The sequence below is a fragment of the Lepisosteus platostomus genome, chromosome 14 (assembly GCF_059453375.1).
Source record: "Lepisosteus platostomus isolate fLepPlt1 chromosome 14, fLepPlt1.hap1, whole genome shotgun sequence".
NCBI lineage: Eukaryota > Metazoa > Chordata > Actinopteri > Semionotiformes > Lepisosteidae > Lepisosteus > Lepisosteus platostomus.
The window spans coordinates 6182408-6206523 of record NC_142624.1 but is presented as its reverse complement, the minus strand read 5'-3'; the positions used below and the strand labels follow the sequence as shown (position 1 = coordinate 6206523).

The following is a 24116-nucleotide window of genomic DNA, read 5'->3' as shown; positions in this document are numbered from 1 at the left end:
ACCAGGATGTTGTTGACCTATGGCTATTTTCTCCCATCTCAGCCACTGAACTCTCTGACACTTTCAAAGTTGCCTTTGGCTTCACAATGTAATATATACTGTTTCCTTCTTGCCCAGCTGCTAAATCTGGAGGGATAGTCTAAACTAGGCAGTCTATGTGCTGTCAGTTCTATATACGAAGAGTATATCTTTGAATATTTTTATATTTATTGTAAACCGTTACTAACCCTAGCCCTGCTCTTGATGTGTGCCTTTCTACAACTTGATTCCTTAATTGTTAAAAAAAAAACAATTTGGACTTCATGGTTGAGTGATTGAAAATCACTTCCTTACCGAGAGACTCTATAAAGATAGATGTTGTGAAATCATGAGAATCATTGTTATTGCACACAGACATGTACTGGGTTGCCCCAGAGCAAAACAGTGTAATGCACAATGGAAGAGTGTTATTTTCTTAAGTAAAAATGTTTCTGATGATGGTCATGCAAGAGAAAGGATACAAATAGGCTACCGGGAGCAATTTATTGCATAAGCTGAGGAATACAAGCAGAGAGGGAAGAAAACAAAAACACTCTAAATAAAACCGCCAGCAGTTTTGACAGATCTCAAACAAGTCCTACTGTCAAGGAATAGTATATTAAAGCATTAATATGGGATTCTAAGGGTACTCAATGAATCTTAATAGAAAAGAAAAATATATCCATTTACCTGATACAGATGTATCAGGTTCTAAGACTAAAACAAAACAGCATCTAAATATTACAGGAAAGTTCCTTTACAACAAGAGAGCAATAAATATCTATTACTGTCTACAGACTTTTTTTACTCCTGCTATTATCAAACTCCATTAGATCGTACATACTGTATCAGTCATCAGATTGTATTCAGTCTTGATACCGGAGTCAACTGTGGACGCCAAAAAGACAATACATTTCTATTATTCCAAATTATAGAAAAAGGTCCTTCTGTTATTGATAAAGGAAACTATGAGATTGGGAAAAAGCTCCCCAATCATTTTTTGTTGACAATTCATGATATCTTTCCAAACATATGGAAAAGCAAGACCGGAAACCTAGTTTCTGGCAAGAATTAGGGGAAGTCTATAGAGCTGGAATTTCCCTGTTAGTCCACCAGAATCCGTCAACTCCGACAATGCACAGAAGGAATAAAATTTGAAAATTTGGTTGCTTGACATAATCCTGTTTTCTACAGAAAAGACTCAAGAGAAAAATAAATCAATGGAAAAGTAAAATGAAACCAAAACACATTCCTAAAGTTATTACATAAAGTACCTTTCCAAACCCGAGGATGATGAAGAGAAGAGAAAAAAATCAACTAAAAAAGTAAAATAAAATGAAACTTTAAGATAATCAGACATAGGCTCTAACAGAAAAGTGAGTCTGAAGTTTAGATTTAAAATATCAGAGGAAGAGCATTCCATAATATTAGAACAGGAACAGAAAAGGCACAGCTACTCATAAATACTGTGACATTTAGTCCTAGGTACAAAGAGCAAAGGACCAGCCACAACAGAATGTCTACAAGAGGGAATGTGATCATGGAGAATTCAGATACATATGATGAAGCCATATTATTCAGAGCCTTATAAGTCAGTAAAAGGAAAAATTTACAATGTGGTGTGAAACAGTTACAAAACCAAAGATAAAACGAAGTCTTACATAGGACACGTACAGTACAGAGCACTGATGGATTTAACACCTGCTTCTGAAGGAAAGGACTACAGGTACTTCTGAAATTAACATGACTGACGAGCAATCCAGAGGCAAAAGACATGAAATGTGTCCTCATGCTTGGACAACGCCACTTCTCTTATCAAAGGCTCTTGGTCTCGTATTACAGAGACAATGAAGTTCACATAATTCTTGTTAACATGGCAGACAAGATACTGTAACTACTCGCGCTGCCAAGGGGACAATAAAATTCTGACATCAAATCACTCCATGTGTACTCCAAGTTTCTCCCCTTCGCAGTAATTCAGTTATTTTGCAATCCATTCGAAATGGTCTGATGCTAGAATTTGCAGCTGGAGCGCCTGTCTTGGTATAGAGCCATTCTCCTTAATTGCATGAGTGTGTTAAAACTTCATTTTGGCCTGTCTTTCCTCTTTCAGTGGCAGAAGCCTTAGAGACAATTTGTTGGCTCAGCCGTCTGGCAACAAGACCCACATGTACAACAAAGACATGCCACCTCATGATGTTTCCAATGTACTCTGTCTGGGAAAGAGAGGAAATGAAGCTGAGCTTCTGTTTTAGCGTTTAAACTTCTTCAGCACTGACTCACAGCATGAATATTCAGAAATAATCCACCAGGACAGGAACAGCCAGTTCCATCAGAGAATCATCTTACTGTTTCTTCTCTATGATTAGAAATAAGATAAAAACAAGTAAATCACCAGTTACATCACAGTGCTGGCACAGCAAGGCACAGACTGGAGTCTTCCCAGTAGTTCTCGCCTATAACAAAGATGGAAACCAGTGTTTTTGCCCTGTCTACAGGAATCAAAACTGTCGCCACCCACAGATTTCAACCTCGTCCTCAGATTGCAGATAACGTCCGCACGTCAGCTAGTGCCCCTGTCTTCAGCATGATGGACCTGTCTTTTGGCTACTAGCATTTGGAGAAGGAAGCATCCGATCAAATACAACAGGAGTCGGGCAGTATCAATTTAGTTTATGTCCCGCTGGACTTTCTTATATACATCCAACATTTTGTTGAAGTGGTTTTGCAGGGGTTCCACTGCAGAAAATGCTAAACAGATCGCAATGACATCCTTATTTTAAGTATTTCATTTAAGGATAGCTACCTAGAGGATGTGTTTTGAAGGTTTTGAAATGCTGACATGATTGAGAGCTGAGAAGTCTTCTTGAGACATGTCTCTGTAAATGGTCTTCAGCCAAGACCCAAACACAATGCTTGTGAAAAACCGTCCCTTCAACTTGCCTCCCCTCCACAGATAAGGGTCTTTATGAGATTGTAAATGTTGTATTATTGCAAAGGGTTTTTAAAGACTACAAAGAAGGCAGCCACACCTTTTCAGTTAACAAAAAAGGGTTTTCCTGTGACGTTGACTGTTCAATGTGTTCAACTACCTAAAAGTTACTCCTGACCAGCTTCTTGTGATAGCTTTTCCAGATTTAAACCAACCTTTTATTCTCTATAGCGATTCCTTAAACACTGCTATACCAGCTGTTTTAGCACAGGTCTGAAAGAATCAGGAGTCAAGAGAACGTTGTTCTGGCAAATGCGACTCACGTTTTTGAAATACTGAATACAAATCTACTAACGACAGGGAGCTTTGCGCAGCTATCCAGTCGGTCACATATTTTTAGCAATACTTTGGGTGTAAGGAATTCGAATCTGACCACTCTGGCTTGTGGAAAACACATGTTGACAGTGAACCAATGACACACAAAGTTAGAAGAGCCTTAGAAATGTATCCTTTCCGGCTTGTAGTGTGGAACCACAAGAGTGCATCCCATTCCAAAGCTGATACTCTTCAAGGAAAATACAAGCTTCACATTATAATAATTGCTTACACTTCTATAGCGCTTTTCTGGACACTCCACTCAAAGTGCTTTACAGGTAATGGGGACTCCCCTCCACCACCACCAATGTGCAGCCCCCACCTGGATGATGCGACGGCAGCCATAGTGGGCCAGAACGCTCACCACACATCAGCTATCAGTGGGGAGAACAGAATGATGAAACCAATTCATAGTTGGGGATTATTAGGAGGCCATGACTGGTAAACAGCAGAGGGAAATTTTGCCAAGACGCCGGGGTTACACCCCTACTCTTTTCGAAAAAAAACACCCTGGATTATCCTGCAGGCCCAGTATTTACTGTTCCCCATTACTCCCCTGTCAACAATACATGTTCTCACATGGCACACTAGTGGACTGCAACAGACTTCCACCTCTATTGACAGTTCCCACATCACGACCGTGCTGATTTATGAACAGCAATGGGAAGACTTTGTACGCGGCATTCAGGCGGTCTTGAAAGGAAAGCTGGGTGGCCATGGCAACTTACAAATGAGACTCTAACTTTGAAAAAACGGTGGTGACAAGATTCCAGCCTTGTTCATTGGAATGGACTCTTATACAGAAGTCTCAAGCCAAGGTGAGGAACCCGGTACACCTGCTGGCTGTGCCACAAGTTTAAGTTTTCAAAAATACTCGCTGAAGCGAATAGCCTTCGTAAGGGACTTTTGTAAAAGTTACAAACATCAAACATTACCCAAACCTACAAACTTTTTCAGTCTGTTGCAGCTCATATTATTGAAATTCCAGGCACCTCGCACAACAACTGATATGTGCTTGAGGAGATTAATTTTATTTTAATCTATATATATTATTTAAGGTCAGAGGGCTACTGCAGGTTCAAAATAGTTGTTCAAAAATTACATTAGAATGGTAATTTCTTAACCTCCCTACTTATCAGTTGGTTCTGTAACATCACCAACGCAACTGTAATGGATCAGGGAAAATTCATCAAATCGTGTTGAGGCTAGTTGCACTGGGACATTTTCTTAAAATATATATGTAATTTGGTTTCATTTTTACCTTGCTGCCTTCTCACTGTTTGAGTCTTTCCGTAGCTGGAAATTGGAAAATTCCCAGTTTGATTGGTTTTAATTTGGAACCAAATACAATTTAACAGTAGCAATGGGTTTATAATTGCTCCTGTTTCAAAGAGTGGGAAGCACAACATTTTACAGAACATCAATTTAAACTCTAAAGGAGAGCTGAATTTGTAGGAATTATGCTTTGACAGGTCCATTAATAAATCCGTAATTTGAAAATCCAAAAATGCTCTAAGCCAAATCAAATTAACTACTTATTAAACTTAACAATATAAGCTACCGTAAAAGCACAGTGCCTTTATCGCTGTTGATCTTATGACAGTACATATGAAACCAAGGAGTTAAAAGCAAAATTTGCCTTCAAGGCAGATCTGTCTCACAAATCATGATGATTCCAAAACCACAATTCTGAGTGGCTGAGACGATGCCCAGTGACTTGAGCAAAACAAAGTGAATGCCAACTTTTTCTCAGAAACGGAAACACTACAAAACATAAGAACATATTCAACAAAGAGGAACCAAGCCAAGTCCAACCCACGACAAAGGTTAAGTACTTCTCGGGGAAAGTTCTGGATTTACTTGGAAAATACACTATCTTCTTGCTCAACAATCTGACTACCTCTGCTAATTACAGTACATAGCATCTAATGGTCCTGGGTCTTTTTGCTTGCACACAGAACAGTGAGTGGTGGACTGCCTCTACAAGACTCACAAGAAGTGTGTGATGTTCAGATATTCCTGTTCTCCCCCTTACTTCACCTTCTCCTGTATGCCACTCACCCCTCCCTCATGGGAGGTATGGTTTATGAAAGGGTCACTAGCAGATGTGAGTTAGTGACTTGTAACAAATGAACCCCGTTAACCTTCTTTGATCATTTGGAGTTTCATATTACTCTGAGGAAATGTTGCTGCTAAATTCAGCTAAATCCACTCTGCTGTATGAACGAGGACCAGTGTGTGCTGGAATAAAGTAAATTACATTTAATTGAGTTACTAGTTTAACCACATATTTGTAAAAACAAACACAGAGGCTAATACAGCAACTAATAAGAAAATCCCATTACACAATAGTAACTTCTAAACATAGTGTGATATAAATATACCCTGGATGTTTCATGTGTACAATTAAGAGCTCTTTATAAAAGTGATTATTCTCCGTGGCCTACCTAAGGATCTCTTTGATGATGGCCTTCAAATATGGCATTTTGGAAAGGTCATCTGTAGTGGGAACCTGGAGTCCGGGGCAAACAGAGGTGATTTCTTGGTACAGACGATCTTGAACACGCTGGTCTCTGGCCAGGTGGTACAGAGTCCAGGACATGGTGTTTGATGTCTGCATGTCAGATTAAAAGTAAAAAAAAACATTTTCATTAATAGGAGGAATTGTAGGAAAAGAGAAACGCTAGTTTAAGACAATATCACCCATTTAAGGCCACATCCAAAAATACGATCTCATATAATGTTTTGTCAGACAACCCACACTCAACTTAAAATTGTTAAAAATAACAAATATTGCAAAGACCAGTTGAAAGTCACATGCAATTGCAAATCACATGCAATCATAGGCATGACTCCTGGCAGCTTCACCTAAGCTTCTGGCACTGTTACAAAAATCTGTCAATCCCTTCTATTAATGGTGAAAGACTGATTTGGAAAGACATGTCATTTGATGCGACTTTATGTGGTTTTTACCTGCAGGGATACCCAAAAGACAGAATATTGCAGGCTAACCCATGTGTTACTGAGAATTAAAAGATTAGTACACTTCTGAAATGCGTTAATACCTAAAACGTAATTCAACAGTACCCTCGAGGGACATGGGTGCAAGTAAAGGAATACTTAAGTCATTTTAAAATTGTGAGATTTGTTTTATTTTAAATGCAATTTACAAGTACCAGGTTGAGCTGTCTTTATTAAAATGCTTCCACATGAATATCAAAATGTTTCAAATTCTTAGGATGGTTAAAAAAAAAAGGTTCCAAAACATATGAAAGACGAGATTGAAGAGGTAGGGAAGACAGACGAAAGACAGGAGGAGAAGGTTGAAGAAACTGTCCTCTTTTGAAAGAGCAGACTGCAGAATACATTCAGATAATCTGAGCACTGAAGAGATCAACTTTAGGATTTATGGCAAGAGAATGTTGCCTTATAGTTGTGCAAGGATCTATGTCTTATTTCTGGTATCTGCCAGGTTAAAGAAATATCTCACTTGTTCACTATTCACCATCTGGAATAGGAAGAAAGGTTCTTGCTTGTTTCGTATCCATTTTAGGTAGATTTCTGCATGGGGCCCCTTATCTTATAAGGAGCAGGTCCTCTCTTTTTGCTCTGGAGTGTTTGTGCCTCAGTTGAGGGTTCCATTTCCCAGTTCTATGAAAGAAAGGGTCCCGGTACTCATAATCTTTGTGAATATCTATACATAATAGTGCTGTGTGTTTTGCAAATAATTGTAAAGAAATATTGCCTCGCCTTTGGACAGGTTGCTGCCTTGTTCATTATTCTGTTACATTACTGCGCCAAAAAAGAAAGAAAACGTGTACTTGTAAGGGATCTGCTTTACAAATCTCTTGCACGATAAACTGGTAAGGAGTTTATTTTAATATGTGAACTTTAACCTACTCTATGATTCATACCGCCAGGTTTTTACAAATGCGTCCCCTGCAGAGACTGCTGTCCTACCCCTGAGCGCGTTTATGTCACAATTGTAGTCCCCCCCCCTTAAGGGCGCTCCGGCTCCAACTCACTTCTGAGTTGATTTTGTGCACCTGCCCTCTGTTCCAGCCTCCTATCCAGCCCACCTTAAAAGCCAGAAGCTCACTATGTTCCGGGCTCTGCATTGGTTCCTGTACCAGGCGAGTCCAGGACCTATAGCGTCTGGTCCCATTCCCCCCTTGTTCCCCCCGAACCGATCCCGCTCCGGTTTTTAATCCCATTTGTCTTCGTCTCTGATGGACCGCTCAGCTCTGGACATTTGCCTCGTCTTGGATTTCCCTTTGGACACCCTTTTGGACAGTTTGCCTTGGATTCACCCCCCAGAACACCTACGCACCATGGACATGCCCTCCGTTTTCATTCCCAACACCTGCGTGCTTTTTTCCCCCGTGTTTTCCTCACTCTACCCAGATTGTGTCGTCTGCATAGGGTCCGGAAAGAACGCCTCCATTACAGTTTATTTAATCCATATCTCTCCAGTCCACTCAGCTGTATAAACAAGAACCAGTGTGTGCTGGCGAGAGGCCCTCTAGTGGACAGGGGAACGCTGAGTGTTCAGATCGCTTCACACCTAGAAGCCAGGATAAGTTCTGGCCCGATGAGCCACTGGGTGTGGCATGAATGGAATTTCCTTTTTCTTAATTTTTTTATCACATTGAGCAAGAATAAAATATAGTTTCACTAGAAACAAGACAGCACTCACCGTGTCCACTCCTCCCAGCAGTAGTTCTGTGATGCTGACATAGATTTCGTCCAGCGACAGTTTTTTGGAGGACAGCAGGTAGGTGAGGTACATCCCCTCTACAGTTTCACCTTTTTCAATTTTCTCGCTCATCTCCTTCACCTTTTTATCAATCAGCCTCTTTGCTGCAACAACAACAGCCAGATGTAAGAACAAGTCACTGTTCGTTCACCTCCTGCTGCCTTCAGCAGGTGATGGAGACGTCATTGCTTGGATGACAACTCTTTGTTCTGGAGGAAAGAACTGTCATCACATTCATGCACATTCATTTCAGGAGACAATCATAATTCCAGCAACAAAAAGTAGGTTCCTTTAGAGAAAAACAGAGATCTGTAGGCTTTGGCCTTCAGCTGGGAGATGTCTCATGGAGGAGGGTGCTCAACCCAGGGGGACGACAGTGATAACTGTCCCTCTCCAGGGGAGAAGTTGTGGCAAGTTTGCCTCCAGCTGTGGTGTTGTGGGAACTAGAAAACAGCACTCACATGAGCGCAATCATTACAACCGATAGCCTCTTCCCGAGGGAAGTTTATGAAACCGGTGGTAACCTGTGAGGGAGGGGTCATCAGAAAAGATGACATCCAATGAACCTCTCCGCAGTGTGAACACACCACAGTGTCCCCTTTGTCATGCCCTCTGCAGCCAGAGGGCGCTCCTTCTCTGTCCTGTCTCTTGTTTCCGGTGCTTTGGTGTCCTTCCGGTGTTTCTCTCTCTCTGGGGCTATATATTTTTGGGTCTTTCATTCGCCTTCGCTAAGCATTGATGTTCGGATGTCCTGAAACCTGCCTAGCACCAGGTTGCCCCACGTCCGCTACCTGAGGGCATAGGTTTCTATACGCCATTCCCTGAAGAGCTGAGCCCGGGCTATCCCCCGTCTCGCTTTCCTGTCATTCCACGGTTCGTCCTTTCCGACATCTGTGACACCCTTGGAACGAGCAGACATTTTGCCAAACCAAACAGTTATAGAGGCAGTCAGAATTCTCTCCATACTAGCTCTATAAAACTATCAGAGACACCAAAGATTTTCAGTTGGTGCAAAAAGTACCATCTCTGCCTCATTTTCTTTGTGATACTGGTGGCACAATAAATGTTCCATTTAAGGGTATTGGAGATCATAATTCCCAAAAAATGAAAGGTCCCCACCACACCACACACAAAAAGGTTTTGGAGAATGTGAGAGTTAGAGACCTCACACCGAGGACTAACACTGGCTCCCACTGATCATGCATCAAGTGTGCACAAAGCCAGCCAATTACAGTACACCCATGCCTGTACATACATGTAGGTAATTGGTCCCTCCAAACCTTTTCACAATGAAAAGTAAATTGTCTTTACATTACAGGTAAAAACTAATTTCAGATGTCTAGCAAATCACCCAGTATTTCTCATTGGCACCATCTTAAGAGTAGTGACTTGAAAGAACAAGCACACCATTGTATGTTTATGATCATTAGCCTATTTAACAGCACTTAACAAGCTGGAATCGAAAGCTGTAAATTATTCAAGCACAGCGCTGCCAAGTTCAAGACAAAGCAAATGTCTTTCGAGCTCAGGTATTTTTCTGTCCCTCCCATCTCTTCACATTTAACCTCTGGGGGAATGCTTTTCTTATTAACCACTGGCACATGTGTTGCAAATACAGTATATCAAAACTAAAGAGGACATTTCATGGTAAAAATCACCAAAGAAGTAAAATTGAAAGGGAAGTGATTTTGTTGTAGTAAAATAGGCTATTGAAATATCTGCTGGGACCCAAAGAATAATGGATTAATAAGCTAAAAAAGCTAAAAAAATTGCCAGATGGGCCCAATGCCCACTCATAGTCTTATGATTACATTTTCAATCTACCAAAACCAAAATCAAGCAGCACTGTACCCAGGTACTCAAACAGTGGCACAAAACAGGTTAAACGTTTCATGGAGAGTTTCCTCATGCACTATACTGTGCTGTCACAATAACAGAATAATAGACAATGCAAAGGTGTTTCAGATTAATGAAATTAATTTAGTGAAATGATTGATTAACGATTAATGAGCAGCCCATGATAGCCCTCCAGCCCCACTGTCAGCACCCTTACCAACATCATAGAGGTCGTCCCAGGAGCTCACAAACTTCTCCCAGAAAGGCAGAAAGGAGCGGGTCCACCTGGGGAAGAACAGGACGGGCTCCGAGAGGCGGAGCATCTCCCCCACAGCCTGAATGAACCTCTGCGTGTCGGGGGGAATCTCCTCGTCCAAGCAGCCCAGGCGTGTCTCAAACAGGATGGAGGAGATGCCTGAAACGCAGAGACGGGACAAATCAATGAAAATCCACAGATGTGCAGCCCCTATGGCTTCAACAACTGTCCCGGTGTTTAATAGTGAAGAAAGACACAAGATGTGAAGAAGGGGTTAACTGATTCCTTTCTGGATGAGGACTGGACTTCTAAGTCACAGGCTAGAGTTATGGCAGAAAAGCGGGATAACTGATAAGGATTCCAGATGCCAGCTAGGAAACCCCCTAGGGAAGGGAAACTAACACTGAACATTTGGCCAAAGTCTGTAAACTGTCCGAACACCATGACCTCCCCCTCTTTACCATAATAATGAGCTACGTCAGAAGCGGCAGCAAAGGGCTATATAAACTGGAAGTTTTGTACCGCCACTTTGAACCATACTTCAGTTTTATTGTTCCCTGCATGCAATAAACTCATCTGTTTAACTTCATCTCGGGATCCAGAACTTATTTTTCTGTTACAACAATAGGCTATGATCAGGTGTCACATCCTGCTGGTAGCTTTCTTTGTAACCAGCTTGAAATTGCATGCGCAGCTTCGGTTCAGGTTATTTAAATACTTTAATTAACACCGAGGAACACATGGACTGCAACCCAGAACGTCAAGAGATCCACCACCTGCATTGCCAAGCAGCACTCGCCCCCCTTCTTCAGAAACTAGTGACACACAATGTTTTGCATGGGTTTTGTCTATGTGCTCTGGTTTCCTCTCCCAGATCAAAAGACATACTGGTAGGTTAATTGGCTTCTGGGAAAACTGGCCCTGGTGTGTGGATGTGTCTATGTCTGGGTCTGTGTGCGTTTGCCCAGAGATGGACTGGCGTCCTGTCCAGGGTGTACCCTGCCTTGTGCCCATTACTAGCCAGGTTAGGCTCCAGCTTCCCCACGACCCTGATTTAGATAAAGCAGTTAGAAAATGGATGGATGGATAATGGTTTGCACCCTAGTAATAAGGAGTTCAGTTCTTGGAGAGATGAAGGATCTTTTGACTTTCATTCCCACAAGTCTGTCTTTAGTTGGTCCAATTATTTAATTTCTGTGTTGTAATCGTGAAAAAAAGTACAATGACTATGGCACAAAAACCAGCTGATATCCCTGTGCCAAAAACATTTGCATAAGCTGCACAAATGACTATTGTCTGTTTTAACTGGAGCATCAAAATTAGGTTAAGATATCAAAGGAGAAATGACTAACTAAAAAAGACTGGGGAAATTTAAAAATGATTTGCACCGCTTAATAAACAGTTTTGACGTCGTTAATGGAAGCTCGTTCATACCTTCAAACCCAAATCTGTAAAGCTCGTCCGTCAGGTTGCTGACCCTAGTGCCATCTGGACTGCGCTGACGGAGACTGTAGATTCGTTGTAGAAGGTCAGAGACCACCTTGTTGATCACCGGAGCATAAGCTGATGCCTCGTGCAGCTTCAGCATCTTGGGATTCAAGACGCTGCGGATTCTGTACCACTCTGGTCCTGTACTGTGAGTCAGGCAGAAAGTCTGAGTGACAGTGAGTCGTGGAGACTTACCCTCTCAGTTCCGCAGATGCAGTAGCAAAACCCTATTGTTGTAGTTCTCAGAAGTGACTATTGAACTACAGGATCTCAAGGATCTGGAGCCAATCATTAAAATTTGGCTAGCATCGGCATTGACAGTTCTCAGCTTCAAAGCAAGAAAGGACCTGGGGAATTTACAAAGTCATACTGGGTCAGAAACCTAATGCTTAGTGGTGTCGTTAAGTTTTTTTTAAATGTTAATATTTGTTTAACCCAGTGTGCCTGACTTATTACCTGACAAGCCTTTTGTGAAAATAGAACAACAAATTTGAGTGCCTCTAACTAAACCAACAGCTCTGGTATATTGGCAAATTTACCATTTCAGGGGGTATGATTATTATTGTCTAAACTCCTATTTGTCTCACTCTTTTAGCTGGTTTAATGAAAAAAGGAATTATCAATAGTTTGATTAGCAAGGACCGTTAGAAAGCAGTAAACGTGACTATTTGGAACGGATGTTTTTTTTTCCCCCCATTTTGTAACAATCTGTAACTAATTTGCTGGAAGAAAGGGACTTGTTCGATGGCAGTGGGGTCTTCACACAGGGAATATTCCCCTAAGAAACAGAATAGTTGATTTTCTCTTACATGTGACCTCAATTCAAGGTCCTCTTTATTGTCTTTCTACACTTATACAATATACAGGAGAGAACGAAATCTAGTTCCTCCTGGGCCACAGTGCACAATACACTAGAACAATCAGAATAATGTCACAGAACAACACAGGAGGGGGGGTTTATAGTATAGGTAAATAAATAAGAATAAAATAGTGTAATGAGCAGATAAATACATTGATAAATGGATATTTACAGTAGTAATGTGCAAATAAGCATTTTGAAATACAGGGGTGGTGTAGGGGGGAACAGGAGACAAGTGCAGACAATGGTGTTATGTCTATGCCCTGCACAATACGACAGGGCAAACATTTCAGGGCATACAGTCATCGAGATGGTAGTGATAGTACAGCAGTGGGTGGGTGGTCCATGTGCTGTCTGGAATTCAGTAATCTAACAGTCTGTGGGGACAAAAAAGCTATTTCTGAGCCTGGTGGTGCTGGCTAACAGGCTGCGATACCGTCTTCCAGAAGGCAGGGGTGTAAAGAGACTGTGAAAAGGGTGAGAGGGGTCTTTGATGATGGTGCTCTCCTGGCACACTGCTTGCTGTAAGTGCACTGGATGGTGGGCAGTGAAGTCCTGGTGGTGGACTGGGCTGTATTCACCACACGCTGCAGAGCTCCCCAGGCGGAGACAGTGCAGTTCCCATACCAGATGGTGATGCAGCATGTCAGGATACTCTCGATGGCGCACCTATAGAAGCTTGTGAGAATGAGGAGGGGGGGGTGCTAGTCCGGCTGTTTTCAATCTCCTCAAGAAGTGGAGACGCTGTTGTGCCTTTTTAACTAAGTGTGATGTATTGTGGGTCCAAGAGAGGTCTTTTGTGATGTGCACTCCCAGAAACTTGAAGCTGTGCACTAACTCCACCGGCAGGAGTCCTTCTGAGGTCCATCATCTTTGATTGACCACTGAGAGACAGATTGTTGGCCTTACACCAGGCTCCACTTCATCCTTGTGGGCTGATTCATCGCTGTTAGTGATGAGGCCCACGACTGTGGTGTCATCACCATACTTGATGATATGATTACTGCTGTATTTGGCAACACAGTCATGGGTCAGCAAGGTATACAGCAGTGGGCTGACCACTGTTCAGAACGATGGTGTGGGAGGTGTTACCATGAATCCTGACAGCCTAGGACCTGTTGCACAGTGGAGTTTTCAGACCCAGTGAGGACAGCTTGTGTACCATTCGTTGGGGGATTGAATGCTGAACTAAAGTCTATGAACAGCATTCAGTCTTTGGCCTCCAGATGGGTCTCAGGAAGGGAAGACTTTTGCTTTCCTTCTGTACTTAAGATTTCGGGGAATACACCTTCGTTAACCAATGCTTTTGATTCTCAGGGGAAGCTGGAAAATGCTAACAAGTCAACTGGGCCATCAGTTTTACTGCATTAAAGCAAATGATTCTGACACAGCCGTACAGCTTAAGGCATTTTTTAAGGATAAAGAACATTTTCGTGACCTTTTAGCACTTCTACTGCACCATTACTTTGCTGTCATTTTTCAGTTGTAATGAAACTACGCCGCCACGTATGAGAATGTAGATTAAAATAAAAAAAATACCTACTCCACATGCAGGCCGTATGCTTGCCCTCTCAGGTCACGGTATTCCTTCCAATGTGGCATGTCGGTACGGACTGGGTACCTACCCTCCTGTCGGATCACTTGGGCTATCAGGTCTGCAGTCGCCACATTAACTACTTCAAAGGGACCGAACCGAGAACGCCAGATCGGACCGTACAGCTTCTTGTGCTCGACCTTGAGGAACAAATCACATAACACAGGTAACAGACCTTCACACATTTGCTTTCAGAACCAAGCACACCATGAAAAAAAGAAACAAGGAAAAGTTTGCTGCCCCCTCTAATAAAAGAGCTTGTATTACTGTAGGGCCTGTTCTACATGCTTTTGGTTGCCGTGGTGCGCTAATTGCTTGTTTAACATTTCAGTCTACTTAAGTTTCAGCTCATCTTTTTCAGACGGAAAAAAACAAACTTTCCAAACCAACATTTCAACCTGGAGCTCAAAAACTCCTGTTACTTTTAAACCAAGGAAAATCCGTCTGGTCCATTGAATATGGAATACCATAACAGCAGATCACTTGAAAAAAAAGATTTATTTATTTATGTACAGCATATATCTGGTTAAGTTTTAACATTCATAGTTTATCTTCCCAAAGACATAAAAGGAGCTCATACCACTCTGAGCTGAAGCACTGTGGGTGTAAATTCATGTTACAGCAATAATATGCTGCCGTATTGTCCATATTTAGTTGCATTTGAGTATGTTGGTTAATATATTGGCATCTGAATGGAGCATTGTTCATCATTTCCAATTCAATAGCCATATAAAAACATGTAGTAACCTGAGTTTTAATAACCTACACATGTTAGGAATGTAAGCACATTTACCTTTTGAAGAGCACCTATGATATTTCTGTCCAAAAACCAGGCCGCCTACACATCTCGATAAATCCTTATTGCATTCCAAACTTTTTCATTGCAGGGAAGAATTAAGTTCTAATTAAGTTGCAAATTCACTATGCCCAAAGGTTAAAGCTCAGCGTTTTGGATTTTTTTATGCCCTTTTCCTGACCTCTGCCTTTCGACAACTTTATCCCAGAGATGTTTTATAAGCTTCTTGGTCTCCATGGTTGAATTTGTGCTTGCAATTCATGCCAAGCCTGAGAAGGGCAAGACCGGTTCTATAGAGACAGGTGTTATTTATTCTGAAATCGTGTGAACCATTATTATTGTGCACAAAGACCATTCATCTAATTGTATGACTTGTCAAAGCAATTTTGTACTTAGGGACTATTTTAGGTATAGTATGTCATAGCAAAGGGGATAAATAGTTAGGCAATTAACATTTTAGCATTTTATTTTACTTTGCAGTTTTCATTGAGATTTTGTTTTTCATCCTTAAGAACGTTAAGCTGGGGCATTCACTTTTTGAGTAAATATTTACTTTTAAAAATTGTGTATACATTACACACAGGATAGAGAGAGAGTTTTGAGTGAATAGCTGCATAAGTCTGCAAAGGTACAAGCAGAGTTAATTCCATGCTGAAAATTAGACCAAAACAAACGTCAATCCCTGCACCTTTTCTCAGTCTTCCTTATATTGTACCTAAATCATTTTTTTTAACTTTAAGCATTGCGTTAACCTCTACTTGTTCATACTTTGACTCTACCAATGATACCATGAATTTCAATACACATTTTATTCAAAATACCTGAATGCTACAGTAAATGAAGACTTCAAAGGCTATAAGAAATATATTTTGTCTGGTCTCTCCAAAATACCTTTTGTCAAATGTCTGCAGTATCATTTACATACTCTATTATAAGCCCCCTGTGGGACCTGAGATACTCAGTTTCATACAAATCCCATTACAGAAGTCTTATTATTGACTTATGGACATTTTCTCCCATCTCAGTCACTGAACAAAAGTGCCATTGACCTCACAGTGGCATCCCTAACCAGTTTCCTCCTTACCCACTGCTCAGCCTGATCTAGACAGTGTCTGGGTCTCTTGTGCTTCACAAAGATTTGAGTCACCATACTCATCGAGATATTAAAGGTCTTTGAAATGTTTTAATACTCTTTGTCAGGGTTGACATCCTTTCTTTAGAGGGTGCTCTAACCTTTCCTGAAATCTCTGTAAGTCTGATGTGTGCATTAGCTCTTGGTGTGTATTGTATATTGACTTCTGTATATAAGCCTAGGAGATCCAGTGCTCTGGGCTCAGCATTGGAACATCAATGTCCCAAGGCCCACCTACTACCAGGCTACAGAGATGCCTGAGGGCATAGGCCTTACCAGAGACAAGTAATAGGTTTATTCCATGCTGAAAAGGGAAGAAAGAAAACACAAAATTTCGGCCGTGGAGCCTTCTTCAGGTGTGACCTGGTGCTAGGCGGGTCCCAGGACAACCGAACCCTCAATGGTGAGTGAGGAGGAAAGGGTGACCCGGAAATATATAGCCCCACACAAAGACACACCGGGACAAGCAAAGCACAGGGAAACTAGGAACAGGACAAAGTAGGAGCGCCATCTAGCTGTAGAGGTCATGACAATTGCAGAGGTGTTTTGAAAGCTCCTTGGTCTTCACAGTTGAATATTTGCTTGAAATTCACTACCTGTCTTACAGAGACTTGTGCATTTATTCTGAAATCATGCGAACCACTGTTATTGCACCCAGAGGCATCTCAAGTGTTAGCAATGTGCACCCAAATTCATCTAGGTCCGCAATAGCCCTGGGATTGAATACTTATTCACTACTGCATTTCTCATTTTTTCTTTCCTATTATGGACATCTGTGATTAAACTCCTTGTTAGTCATGTGGAATTTTATCCTTGAAACTTTATCTTATCTAAAGGCTGTGATAGGAGCAGGGCACCGTGATCTCTGGAACTCTTCTGTTACAACATCTGCAAAGTTAGGAACTTCTTTCGTATAACAGACCTACATATAAGGAATAAGCGCTAAAAACTGCTTTTTGTCATTTGTCAGGATGCATTTGATAATATTGCAGAGACTTAAGAGGTCATAAAACTGAAAAAAAAACAACAGGTAGAAACTGAACTATTTAGGTAACTGGGTGGGGTGTGAGAGGCATACCCATTACTCTGGTAACTTTGGGTTGCATTCTGTTCATTTTTGATGCTGGGCATCTCGGTTGTTGGCCTGCTGAGGTATTATAAGGATTTCTGGTAACAGGGTTAGCATTCTGGGTTTCTGGGTCTCTAGAAGGTAGGCCTCTGAGATGCCTGGTTTTGTAAATGATGCTCTAATTGAAATTTCTGATGACACAATATTTACTGCGGCAGTACAGCACGTTCTGTTGCTGAAGCCCTTGTACACATCCTTTCCAAAGTCCAATTTGTGATTTCACACGTTTTGTGGTCAATTATCCATTACAAGATTAATCTAACTTCTGTGCAGCTTTGGGAGAACCACTTGAACCTACATGCTGCCGTTAAAGAAAGCAGACCACAAAAAAAAAACATTCTGGGGAAATTCACAAGTGATGAAGGGGGTTTGAGGGAAAATAAAGGACAACACAAACCCATTCAAAGCAGAGTTTCAAAGTGAATTTCTCATGGGATTTCTGAAGTCCTCTATACCATCATATACTCTTTTGATGGAAGATTTCAACAGCAGCCAGAGTCCACATTTGGCTTTTTATACTACTGTCTACCCACAGCTTGCAAAAGAAAACAGCAAAACATAAGGGAAGCACTGATGTGGAAATTCAAAAAGATATTGATGCTGCAGTTTTAATGGAATGAGCTTCAGGCTTTTTCAAAACTCCAGGCACATTACATTCCTGAATAAGTACTGTAGTTTGTGAACTTGCCCATTTCTATAGCTAGTGGGGAGCATAGCTATTCAAATCTATAATTAATCATACATCTGACTTTAACAATGGTGCAAGAGAGGCTTGTTAAACTTGCCACAGTGTCAACAGAACATGAAATCACTGGAACACTGGATCTAAAAAAGAAAAACCAGCAACTGAGTTTGCACAACTCAACAGATGGTTGGACAGAAGGACAAACTGAATGATTAAACCTCAGAACTTCGGCTCTAAAAAAAGAGTGAAAAAAAAAGGTTTTACCAACCAGTTTGTAAACCTTAGGGGAGTGTTGATTGCATGGTTCACCTAGAGCACCAGCTGCTGGAAGCTCTTCTTGGGTGGCCCCCGTCTCTGTCAGTACTATATGTTGTCTTTCATGCAAACTAATCTAGTGCAGAAACTATTGGACCAATCAACTCTAAGCGTTACGGGAAAATACAGCCATAATACGGAAAACAAACTGAAAGGTAAGACCACATCAATAATTTCCTCAGGTATCCTGCCTGTACCAAATAAGGGTGAATAACCGGAAACTTTGATCCATAAACACAACGGAAGGCTGAACACATGGTGTTCTGAAAAGCTCCAGCTTTCCCCATGTCCCAACATACTGTATATTCCTTCGAGTGGATCACAGCTGAAGGAGAAGGCACGTCGGCCTGGGGAAGACATTCAAAAACCATTTCAACTAAAAACAAAAAGAGGAGGAATCACGAGACAATCTGCAAGTGACCTCCGTCAGAAAGAGAATGCTGCTATAAAAGAACACAATGGGGAAACCCGAAAAATAGATTAGGTAGAATAAAGATGGAGAGATGTGATAGGAGCATATGTCACGATCATAATCCCTCCTCTTAAGGGCGCTCTGGCCCTTTCGTATTTTAGTTGATTACACGCACCTGCCCCCTGTTTTGTCCGTCTTTATTTAAGCCGGGCTCTTCCGCTCTGCACTGGAAGACGGACGCCCGGAGGCCCGCCTACCATCAAGTCGCCCTACGTCCGCGGCTTGAGGACATAGGCTTCCTAAGGGCGTCCTGACCCAGCTGAGTCCGGGGCTCAGAGCGCCTGGCCTCGTCACCCCCTTTTAATCTCCTTGTTCCATGTTCCTGTTTTATTTTTCCGTCTTGGAACGACCTCCCGGTTTTGGTGCTTGGACCGCGCCCCGGATACCCTCTTTTGGACTGATCTGGACCTGTTCGCCTGCGCCACGCCCCCTCGAGCACCAGATCGCCACAGTCACGCCCCCCTGTCTGCCATCCCGTCCTTCTCCTACTGCGTTTCTCTTTAAGTCTTATTCCAGTCACTTCCGGATTATACCGTCTGCATAGGGTCCAGAACTACGCATTGTGACAGCATAATACTGTCCATCCGTTACAATACAGTCTTCCATACTGAAATCCTGAATGTTTGTTTTCCCCAAGTTGTAGCATTACATGAACATCGGGAATGTCAAGCTGAAATAGATGTCAAACATGATGAATAATTGCTTCCTTACTCATTTTGCCTGGGAGGCTACTAGAATGAATGCCTGCACTGATCTAAACCTTTTTCCTAACAACACAAAATGTTAGAAAAACATGAGTAAGAAAAGCATTAGGGGACATGATGATTCCTAATCAAATCATAATCTGATCGGCTTTAAGGTATGGTTTCTGACCTTCTCAGACCCAGAGGTTTTTACCACTTCAGGAACGCAGACTGAGAAATCACAACAAGATCAGGAAACTGAAGTTCTGTTCTATTTTTTCTTACAGTCCTTACATCCAAACTATACTTATTAGTGATATGAAATCTCTATGATTCCATCAAAACATTTAACATTTTATCCATTAAAAAAGTGATTGGATAGCAGTTACACTGGAAAGTTATGGAAAAAATAAACAGAATTGAAAGTACAGTGCCTTGCAAAAGTATTCACGAACTACCAAAGATGTCCAGGGTGTATCCTGCCTTATACCCAATTGCCTGGTGGTATAGACACCGCCCCCCTGACCCTATATTGGATAAAGCAGTAGAAAATGGATGCCTTAGACTCTACCTATGCACGTATAGGTCATAGGTCATAGTCTCAGACCTCTGAATTACAATAATTGATTTGTTTAATAATTGATTAACAGAGGCTGTCTTCAAATAGATGATCTGTAAGACTTAATGGATTTGGGCTCTCTGGGATCACCGATAGGCCCTGATCCTAACAGAATTACCCAATTCAGTTTCCAATGGCTTTTGATTGTGCAACTTCCTTGCTTGATGAAAATGTCAACAGAAACTCTTTCTGCAGTCTGTATTGCTTTCTGTATATATGACTTAATAAGTCATCATAATAAATTAGCTCCAGCCCAGGGCTGAACTTTTTAAGTTGTCTGCGGTGCTTCATCAAATGAAAAAAACAAATTGCATTGTTATAAGAATCTGGTAAAAAACAAAACTTTACTTTACAAAACTTTACTCTCTGTGGTCATTAAAAATCCCAGGGCGTTTCTCGAAAAGAGTAGGGGTGTAACCCCGGCGTCCTGGCCAAAATTTCCCATCGGCCTTTATCAATCATGGCCTCCTAACAATCCCCCTCTATAAATTGGCTTAATTACTCTGCTCTCCTCCCCACTGATAGCTGATGTGTGGTGAGCGTTCTGGCGCACTATGGCTGCCGTCGCATCATCCAGATGGATGCTGCACATTGGTGGTGGTGGAAGGGAGTCCCCGTTACCTGTAAAGCGGTTTGAGTGGAGTGTCCAGAAAAGCGTTATATAAATGTAAGCAATTATTATTATTATTATTATTATTATTATTATTACTTTCAATGTTCCTATTGTACTGTAGCAGCATGGATTATTATTAAAATTCTAATTGTTCTAATCTACTCAATATTATTAAAACTCTTTCTGAATATCATCCTTAGCACCTCTGAATCACCTCCTGAAGAATGTGGCCAAGATGGGACTCTCTGATAAACATGTCCAAGCCAGGGCATTGTAAATTAAGTTCGTCATTGACACCTCCAGTGGTAAAGAGAAAGAGTCAGTGCCTCCTCTGCAAACCCAATAATGTACCATAAATATTTTAAAAGATCTGGACCTGCATAAAATCTCTCAAAAGGGAAATGGTCAAGTTGCTTTCCAACACTGGTGGAAACTGCATTGGTTTCTCAATAACAGGAAACCTACAGTAAATATAAACTGGGGTTTTTGTTTAAACGCCAAATGAATTCAATGAATGTGCCATTTGCAAACGCTGCAATGACGGCGATAAAAGAAGAAAACGTTCTTGAGACTCAAAAGTTAAATTAAAGGAGAACTAAATCTTCTTCAACCTAAAAATAAAAAGTCAGTTGTAGAAAAGCAAACTGCAATATGAGATAACATTTCGAAGTTACGGAACTCGTGTAAACAGAAATTTATCAAATCAAAATAGATGCGTGATTAATTTCCAACCGCGCTCCACCCGTGACACTGAGCAGAGCGATGCTCCACTGAGAAACAGAAATCACCACAGGAGGTTTTGGGCGCGTCCTACACAAGAGCAGGCCCGGTTACCGTACAACGCCTGATTGTCATAACACTGCAGGGCAATTTGCTGCCCATGGTTTCATGTTGACCCTACATCGTGAACTCACAGAAGACACAGCTTGTTACTGAGAATCAAAGAAATATCAGCCTTGCTGCCGTTAACTTTAGACACAATATTCTTCGCCTGGCTGTGCCCCTGCTGTCCTTGGTTTCCATTACCCATAATGCCTGACCCTCCCTGCTGTCCATATCGCAGGTGTAATCAGATGAACAGGATGCAACAGTTGTTCTGTACAGCTTGATGTTCTCCCTCATCTGCCAGTAGCATTCCTGTATACGGAACAAGTTCTTAGGGAGGACTCTGTTGCAAGAAAGTCTTAGAGCTGCCAGGGCAGAGCTCAAAGCTGCTGTCCTGTTCTGGTCCAACTGTAACCAAGGCCATTTGCTATTTTCCTCCAGCACCAGATCGTTGGTCAAACTGGTGGACAGAGATACCTGCCAATACTGTCAACCATTGCCGGATGCCTGTGTCACTGTGAGCAGTCATTTGTGCACTGCTAAGACTTCACTGCAGGCTGTTCTTGTCCTGCATTCTGAGCAATAGCACGGAGCAGGGACTGTTTCGACTCCCAGACAAAACACCTCTCTCTGTAATGGCTAACCAAACAAGCCATTTCCTGTTCAGTGGCTGACAATAAGCTAAATTGTATCAAACTTTTTAAACCCTATTGTAATTAGTGCTATTTCCTGGTATCGTTTGGGAGGGGGGCGCACTAGTAGTTCCTCTAAATCAATTTCCCTTGGAACAGTGATTTGGAATAGTTGCAGATGTAATGTATTAAAATAAATGCAAGCCTCAAAAGGCTGAAAACCCGTGAGGCGTGCTGAATCTATATATAAACAGCACTGTAAACTTGCTTGGAGGGATTTCAAAAAGACCAGATATTTTTGAAATTGTGGGTATTTGAAAGAAGCTACACAGGAGAGAGAGAGCTTCTGGGATTAGCTACAAGCAACCGAATGGCCCGTCCTTTGTAACCTCTCTAAAAACAAAATTATAAGAAAAATAGCTAATGTTCCTGCGTTTAATACAGTCATACATATGTAACTTTCAACCGCAGGCAAAATAAAAGATCAGCATTTACAAGACAAAAACTCTTGAAAAGGGTTCAGCGGTCTAGGAATGTAGCGAGCTACTGACATAACGGAGTCTCTGAACTGAACTGAACACATTTACCAATGGCATTTTAAAAAGCATGCGGATCTTACACGATGCCAAAAATTAAAAAAATATATAGTTAACAACTGAAAATAATTAATACAAATCCTGTGAATGCGAGTTATTTGTAGTTTGGCAAGGCTGATCAGCGGTTAGACGTATTCTACATGCTACAAACTAAACTATTATCCCAATTGTGTTAAGTTAGGCACAAACTCAAATTCAAAGTTCACCTTTGACGCTGCTAGTTATCAGACAGAACAGGTCAGACCTAAAACTGTGACCATTTTTAACCTTCCTCGTTATACTACTGGTCCAGTACGTCAAACTGCAAATTATTGCCATGTTTAATTTAAATCTTATGCACGCGTTTTATAAAACATACTACTTAAGAATCAAATCACTTCTTAGTCAGATAAGTCAAATACCGTACTATACCTTTAATTTTAATTCACGAACTGCACAGTCATCAATAAAAAGCAATCAGCTTTTATAAGATATACAGTAATACTACATTGAATGATTGTTTGTTTTTTCTAACAAGGAAGAAAATAAGGAAACAATTCAAGCAGAAAAATTCACTTTTAAAAGTTTAGTAGCGTTTTTGTGAACATTTACACTTTTTTTCTTTAAAGGAACAGTCCGATTAAAACCTACATCTAAAAGTAGCCTAATACATTGTTACCGTTCAATTTTACCACTTGCAACTACTGTAGCAGATCTCCAGTAAGGATAATGCTAAACTTTAAACTGGATTTTTTTTAAAAAAGCTTCAGGACAAAAAAAAACAACTCCCAATTAAATTCGTGTAAAATGCATATTGCAAGAATGTGTGTCACGTTTAAATCTTTCGTTACCTGCATTGCGTGACTCTTGTCCGAATACCCCTTTCCGAAAAGCCAGTACACTGTAGTTGCCAAGCTTGGTCCTGGAAGATTTTCAATTCCCTTGTATTTACCATGGCTGGTTGTTTGTTCCAAGTTTATCTTTCCTATGTCTGATTTCAGCCTGTTTGTAGTCTGAAAAGCCCCTGCAACAAACAAATTGGGAAAGCGAAGTGATACCGGTCTCCACGCCACACTGGCCATGATGATGGCTTATATACTTCGAAGTGTCTTTGAATTGACTCGTAAAGACTCCTCAGATGAGTTTAGTCAACTTGCGACAGCAACACAAGTCTTAATTCCATTGTACACGCCCCCATTTTCCTATCCTATACAGTACAGTGTCGGTACGTGGAGGCTGTGCAGACTCCTAAAGAAAATTAGACGAACCCCCATCAAGATAAGACGAACACGCATTTTTTGTTGTTGTTGTTTAACGGGACGTGACCTCAGATTCTTTAAAATCATTTAGCTAAGGTGACTCAACTTTCTTAATTATTTATAATCATAATAAGAACTGCTGACCACGGTTATTACTGTATCTGCTATAAGCCAGAAATGCATAAAGTAGGTTACATGTGCAAGGTGAATTTTGGTAAATAACATAGGATTATATGAAACATACAAATTATCCAGAGCATCACTTTA

At 41.2% G+C, this 24116-nt stretch overlaps 1 protein-coding gene across 1 annotated transcript in view; it reads right to left on the bottom strand.

Moving 5' to 3' along the window:
- cyp27a2 (cytochrome P450 family 27 subfamily A member 2) overlaps window positions 1-23800 on the bottom strand; it is a 32322-nt gene extending 8522 nt beyond the window's left edge. Inside the window, exons 1-6 of the mRNA XM_088606723.1 lie at window positions 23442-23800; window positions 14064-14254; window positions 11608-11807; window positions 10135-10332; window positions 8022-8185; window positions 5773-5939 (exon numbers count right to left, since the gene is read on the bottom strand). Of these exons, the coding sequence (XP_088462849.1) occupies window positions 5773-5939; window positions 8022-8185; window positions 10135-10332; window positions 11608-11807; window positions 14064-14254; window positions 23442-23672 (1151 nt within the window). The 5' untranslated portion in view covers window positions 23673-23800. The remainder of the gene's footprint in view (window positions 1-5772; window positions 5940-8021; window positions 8186-10134; window positions 10333-11607; window positions 11808-14063; window positions 14255-23441) is intronic.
- Between the last annotated feature and the right edge of the window lie 316 nt (window positions 23801-24116).